The 7,615-nt window shown below is 40.7% G+C and overlaps 1 protein-coding gene across 1 annotated transcript in view; it reads left to right on the plus strand.

Moving 5' to 3' along the window:
- The first annotated feature begins 384 nt into the window (after positions 1-384).
- The window catches only part of LOC111874673 (heat shock 70 kDa protein cognate 2), a 25,003-nt gene continuing 17,772 nt past the window's right edge, over positions 385-7,615 (plus strand). Inside the window, exon 1 of the mRNA XM_023870369.2 lies at positions 385-674. Coding sequence (XP_023726137.1) covers positions 501-674 — 174 coding nt within the window. The 5' untranslated portion in view covers positions 385-500. The remainder of the gene's footprint in view (positions 675-7,615) is intronic.

A 7,615-nucleotide genomic window follows, 5' to 3' on the forward strand; every position in this document is an offset into this window, starting at 1 on the left:
ACTGTGAGTAAATAATTTACGTTTAATTTCTTAGAATACAACATTACTGTACATAAAAAATCACAGCATGTAATAAAGAATAAACAAGCATCATCTTATTTAATTAATGCAGTGGCTGAAAATAAAATACAAGCATATGTAACACGGTAACTGGGTTAAAATAAAACGAATAAAATTCGACAATTAATTTCTTACAATAGGTAAAAGTTCGCATCACACCTTTCACCTTGTGACGGCACACCGGTTGCCGAACACTGCCTTAGTGTGTAGAATGTTGCTGCAGTTTCAAGACCATCGCTGTTTGTGAGGACGACAGATAAGGCCGACCTCTGTAGGACATTTCGCAAACCATGATGGACGGGGATAAAAATTACCTGTTGCGGTGGAGACGTGATAGTAGAGCGTAGCAGAGTACGGCAGAGCAGTTCATCTGTGGCGAAGGAGGTGCGTGCTTCGACTGAAATTGAAAACGCTGTTCTCGTGTTAGTGTGGTTTTCAACATGGGAAAAACGCCAGCGGTAGGAATCGATCTTGGTACTACGTATTCCTGTGTAGGCGTTTGGCAACATGGAAAAGTGGAAATCATTGCAAACGATCAAGGGAATCGAACAACACCAAGTTATGTAGCATTTACTGATACTGAACGCCTAATTGGCGATGCTGCGAAGAGTCAGGTACGTACTTATGAAATGCATGAAAATAATCGACATATTAACATTTCCGATAGGGAAGTTGGACCGCCTCTGTGGCCTAGTGGTCAGAGTTCCTGGCTACAGATCCAGAGTTCCCGGGTTCGATTCACGGCGCTACCAGATTTTCTGAGAAGTAGTAGGTCTGGAACTGGGTTCACTCAGCCTCGTGAGGATAATTGAGCTACATGAATGGAAAAGTAGCAGTCCCGATGTAGAAAACCGAAATTAACGGCCCCGGGGTTGCGTTGCGCTGACCCCGCGACACACACTATCCTCTAAAGTTGGTACTAATTTCGCCGAAAAGCAGCGGTAGCTTGGTCGGTATAGTTCGCTTGCGGACTGCAGGCCACGGAGTTTGTTTTGTTTGTTTTTGATAAGGAAGTTAAAATTATTTGTCATGGTTGATAGCTGTAAGTAAAACACGTATAAAGTGGGCACGGGATAATAATATTGTATGTTCAGCCTTGTTAGCTGTAAATTAAATCTAAATTCAGTGACAGTATATTGCAAAATTGTTTCTCCTACTGAAATAGCAAATCCGCTTTCTTGGCTCTCATTATTCTACATAAAAAAATTGTTTAGTTATTTAGTGTGTTGTACACCGTAAATGATTGTTTTGGTAAAATCCACAACAATGATTCAAGGAAACTGATGCCACGTTTGACTTGTTTCCGGTTTAAAGTTAAAATGTTTGGGTTTTTAAATTTTGAATATAAATCGGAGCAATGTGCAAAATTGGCGCGCAAATTCATATTCTCCCTTTACTGTAACACCCTTATGTCTGTCAAACCTTTGATTTGTCGAAAAGTATGCCAACAAGCCCATTCAAGATGATAACATTGAGCAGATATTTTATCAGCAGCTGTTAAAAACAAGGATATCCGAACTCTCTCTTGTGACCTTGCTTAGAAGGGCGTTGTGAAACGTTTCATACATGAATGATCGAAAATAATAATAAGAGAAATGCCTGACTCAGACCTATTTAGTAACATTATATTTCAGCATCGCGTTGCATTGAGGCAGTATCCTTACTATGAAAGTACACGTCAATAATGCAACAATATAAAAGACATTAAGAATATGGCACTCACTAAAAATGTGTTGTAATACTTTATGACGTTAAAATCATTAAAATGTTAATAGGACACTAAAAGTATATTTTATACATTAAAAGTGATTATCGAAATTTCTGGAATGTCTCTGGTTTTACATGTATTTTTCTAGTTTTTTACGACATGTTTCGGCCTCACATGGGCCATCATCGGTTAATTTTTTTTTTTTGGCTGGAGACCACTGCACTGCTCTTATTCGCAAGTGAACACTTCTGGACAATGCTATTTAGTAAGGAATGAAGCACTGAAGAACCATGCCTATCCATAATTCCATTATCCGAGTCTGGCAATAGTACTTCCTGAGTTATGTAAACTCTTACACAGGCAGCTAACATATTTTATAGCCAGTTATGCTCTTCATCGGGGCATGCGGTAGCGTAGCTGGTTGCTGCACTATGCTACAAGCCGAAAGATCGCGGGTTTGATTCCCAATGAGGTAATTGGAGTTTTTCAATTTACCTAGTCCTTCCAGCCACACTATAGCCCTGGGTTCGACTCAGCCTCTAACAGAAATGAGTACCAGGAATCTTCCTGGGTGTAAAGGGCAACCGGGGTGTAAAGCTGAAAATCTCACCGCCATCTGTGAGCCAGTTGTCTGGAAAATGTGGGCGTCTCGACGTCTCACTACCCTATGGGCCTCCACGGCTTGTTACAGGGATAGAATTGCTTTGTTCATGCTTTTCATCTTAATAATTTGATAGTTAAAATTTCCTGTTGTAAGATATGCTCGGAAAAGTCTGCTTTTCTCACAGTTATTTGAAGACACTGTGAAAGCTGTTAAGTTAATATATCGCCAACCTTGCTAATGACGGGAAAGTAATGGAGATAAGGGATTGAAGGGCAGGAAGAGAGAGAGACAGACAGAGAGAACATGAGAGAGAGAAATCTAAGGACATCTGATGAAGGCCTCGTAAAGACAATTGTACATCTCATGCCTAATTTGGCTAACTGAAATCGGGGTCGTAATTATAAGAGGTCAAAGCATTACGTTTCAGATAGAAAATAGAAACCCATTGTATCACCAACCACGAAAGTATCTTCAAAGTCACTTGGAACTTGGATAGTCATGGCTTTCGTCCGTTGGCTTTGGAGATGAGAGAGAAAGAGCAATTGAAGAATGAAGAAAATTGAATTTTGAAGAGCTTCATAATTTATACTCGTGCCTAAACAAAGTGGTCAAATCAAGAAGGATGAGTTTAGTGGGAATTAACGAGCAAAACACAGATGAGGAATATAAGAAATGCAAAAAAGTGAAAACCCTGATTACAATAAACCAGTTATTCCCAAACTTCCTGATACGTCGGCCCAGTAAATTCCTTTTTTATAAAGCGAGAGACCGGTATAATTGATATCAGGGCCGGTACCAGGTCGCGGCCCGGCGGTTGAGAAACACTACAATAAACCACGAAACCTGATAAATTGTACAAAATATATTAAAATCAGTGAAGAAAACATGAGGGACGCTGCCTCATACATAATTAGAACTGTATCAAAGTCATGCAGCCCTGCTCTAGGAACTTGCCTGATGATGGATAATCTCACTTTATGTGTGGAAAGAGGAAGCCGGGCAGTTCTACAGCAGACTACAGGTAGACTATAGAAAGCCACTAAGGGCTCGAACACACACAGCGACGTCAGTCGTACGACGTCCGTACGGTTCATGTCGCATCAAGTAGTGAATATAAAGTGTAGTCTTAGTTTTCATACGTGACGACGTGCGACATCTACCGTACGGCAGTCGGAGAGCAGTCGGACCAAACCACAACTTCGTCTCGTCTTTGATTGGTTGGATGCACCCAGTGCAGTCTTTCCTACTGCCTCCGTTATTCTTTTCGGCGTCCGTGAAAATACCACATAGCAAGTACGCGCTCTCGGTCCATCGTTCATTGTTCCTTCATAAAAACTGCGATTCGGTGCTGATAAAGTCGCTCTAGTATGAAAAGAAGGTCGTACGGCAAAAAAAAATCGTACGCCATTTTTCCGTAAGACCGATGTCGCTGTGTGTGTGTTCCTAGCCTAAGGGTGTTTCGAGAACGTATCTGCAACAGAAGTCTCCCATAAGCTTTGAAATATGTACGAAGAATTATTGACCGTATCCCAGTTTATTCCAGAGAATTTGGAATTGGATTTCACAAATGAACTTAATAGTCACACACCAGTCGGATTTCACTTCTAGTAATTACTGTATGAGGTCTGATGTTTGTCAGAATGGTTTGTCCGCCATTGGAACTAAATAATGAATTTAATGTAATTATATAGAGGTAGAAGGACCATCTCAATGTAACTTAGGCACAGAATAATGATTTTGCATGAGGTGTACATTAAATTAGCGATACTGCGATATAAATAGGTTATAATGAATTATGTTAAAAAGTTTTCATCTAATAACGACGCATATTTTAATGCAATGTGAAAGACAATTATCTGCCACAGATTGCGGTAGGAAGTTTACACAAAAGACGAACTAAACGGTGCACTAAAAGGCCTTAAGAATGTTCGAAATTCTGAAACGTGGCGAGCGCCAGTATGGCTAGCAGACAAGGATTCATAACACTGATGAAAACAATAGACTTACTTCACGTCTGTGAATAAAACAAAAATGATCCAGTTCACGATGGATGTACTTATGGGGTATATTGAAAATTGTGCAAGTAGGCAGGCCTGTATAAGGAAAATTAAGCCTAATGTATTTATTAGTTTTAGTACTTCACCCCCTGCCGGCTCACCATTTTTGCGTTCCGGCTTCCTGCCATATGTATAGAGTGCTGTTAGGTTTCAGGAAAACCATGGTAAATAAAGTGTCACTTGGTAGCATTCACTGATATGTATTTGTATTATCATTCGTTGGTACACTTTTCAAAGCAGATACGAGAGACGTTTCGTTTTCTCCTTGTCTAAACAGAGTAGACTATAAATATTTCACGTCAGTTGATTCGTAAGTTATTTAACGATTCGATTTCATTTTCAGGCGTTCGGTAAAGTCAAAACAGGTTTGCTGATTACGACAACAATATGCTACGTAGGCGTAGTGGTTAAGTTAAGGGAGGAAGCGCTCAGGAACTATTTAAAAATAATCTCCCACTAAGACAGACACATTACATTTGAGCTAACCTGCGCTGTGACTTCACATCATGTTTTGCCAGTTGCAATATAAATGATCAGTAGATTCGAGTCTGTGATGTACATGTTCTTTACAGACTCACAGATTGCATTTGTAAGGAGATCAATGTTAAGCTGGATTTGTTACATATTAAGAACAATTATCAATGATTATAATGATATATAAAATATATTAAAACTGAAGTCGAAATAATACATTTCAAAACAATTAAAAAGCAGCATTCGTTCTTTGAGTCCTTATTTGGCTCTGGTCCATGTGGTTTACCATCAGTTTGATGTCAGTGCCTCTAAAAGGCAGTGGCCTGCTCACTAGGTCACATACATGCTGTTGCAGAATTCATGGTCATCTGACTAGTTAGTGAATTTGCTGTAACGCTTGTTCTGGTTAACTACATGTTTAAGTCATGATGCTCAGCAGAAGGACAACAACCTGCTTGAGAATTTCGATGTGTAACTACCTAATATGGTTTTCTAACTCACGAATGACAGTCTGCGATATCGTTGCTCGAATACAGCGTGATGTTAATATCTGTTACTACTCACGTTGAATATGTAGTTCGACAACCGACTGTCTGTAAGTCTCATGCAGCATTATGCTTATGCAATAATATGCGACAACTTGTACCGACAGATGTCGCTCACCCGCATTCAACTTCTAACATCGTCCCTGTACCAGGCCGTGAAGGCCCATGGGGTTGTGAGACGTTGAGGGGAGAAGAGGAATGCATATAGGATATTGGTGGAAAAGCCAGAAGGGAAGAGACCACTAGGAAGACCAGGGCGTAGGTGGGTGAACAATATTAAAACGGATCTTAGAGAGATAGGATGGGATGGTATAGATTGGATTGATCTGGCTCAGGATAGGGATCAGTGGAGGGCTCACGGTAATGAACCTTCGGGTTCCATAAATGCTGGGAAGTTCTTCAGTAGCTGCACAATTTGCTGCTTCTCAAGAAAGGCTCCATGAGTGAGTAAGTGAGTTATAACGCTATACACAAATCTTAACAATTTCTTAAACTGGTTGTTTGACATAAAAATCAACTCAGTTTTTAAATTATAGGCCTACCAACTAACAGCGCGGAGTTATTTGATTGTCTGAACGGATTCTAATGAATTAAATTCCCCTAGTGGTCTCAGATCTTTGGTATCATTTTCGTAATCGTTATTTTACTATCACTCATCTGAAACTAAAAACATGCATACACGTACATACCTGGGAATGTCACGGAAGCAATATTGTGCAAGACGATTTTTGAAACGAGAACCAAATATTAGGAATGTTTCTCATAAATAGGCCTAGCCCTTTAATATATGACGTATTCAAAAATATAACACGTGTATTTCTCTCAGTAAGGCTTAAACTATTTGTAGAAATGAGAAGAGCAATGAACGTTTCATACATCTTCTCGAAACGGTGGCATATTAACCATGCATTTTAATTGCGAAATCGTGTTAAGAACGCGTGGGTAGTGTTACGAACTGTATCTGATGTATTCTGGGGCTTGCTGGAAGCTAACCGAATGACTTGCGCTCTTCTATATTAGATCATATCTTTTTTCAAGGAGTGCAAATAACACGCTACTTACACGTTACATAATCACATATTGCGAGTAAGTACAGGGATGGCATACTCTACGTGTTTCATGCTCACTGCTAAACTGCACTAGACTATCCGCTCTCTTTAGGCCGCGCCATAGCTCAAGCCGTTAGTCGCTGGCTTCCCACCGCGGCGGCCCAGGTTCGATCCCGAGTCTGATCAAGTGGGACTTGTGGTGGACAAAGTGGCGCTAGGGCAGGTTTTCTCCGAGTACTTCGGTTTCCCTGCCAATCTTCATTCCACCAGTTGCCCCACAATCACCCTCACCTATTATCTGTGGCTGATACAATAGGCCAGAAGTGGCTGCAGTACAAGGGACTTAGTCCCACCCCACTAGCAATAAAAAAAGTCCCCTCTCTTTTCGCCATATCATCTTCGGCATTCAATTGCTGTTATTGGCATCGTTATTGCTGCTATTACATTGTTCCTTGTAAACTTCCGTGTCCATCTATGACTTATATGCTTACTCTGTGTCATTGTTCTTGCCTCCATACAGAGATTGTAACGTCGTTTATATCGAAAGGGTTGATATAGTGATATCGCATCTGATTCGTCTTCGGGAGGTACCCGGTTCGAATTACCTTCTGCTACTGGCTGTTGTGACCCAGATTTTTCTTTCATTTTCTGTCTCTTTTGGATAAGAGGGACGAGATTGTCTTAAAATAGTCACAGCCGGTTCCTTCCAAGTTCCATTCGAATCAACTGGTATCACTATGTCAGATCCTATTCTATGCTACACAAAAACACAAAAACAGAAGCCGATGAGATACTGTTAAGTAACAAATTAATATAGAGAACTGGGATAGCTCAGTCGGTATAGCGACTAGCTACAGGCTGGAGGACGGAGGAGTCGGAGTTCGAGTCCCGGTGAGGCAAGAATTTTCCATTCTCCATGTCGTCCAGACCGACTCTGTGGTCTACCCAACCCCTATCCAATGGGTACCGAGGGCTATTTCCTCGGGGATAAAGCGCCGGGGCGTGAAGCTGACCACTCACCTCCAACTAGAGCCGATGTCATGAATATGTGGATCTATACATCCAATTCCCATACGCCTTCATGGCATAATATTTCATTAGTTAAGCACAAGGACAAC

Source organism: Cryptotermes secundus, unplaced genomic scaffold, assembly GCF_002891405.2.
Source record: "Cryptotermes secundus unplaced genomic scaffold, Csec_1.0 scaffold56, whole genome shotgun sequence".
NCBI classification, from domain to species: domain Eukaryota; kingdom Metazoa; phylum Arthropoda; class Insecta; order Blattodea; family Kalotermitidae; genus Cryptotermes; species Cryptotermes secundus.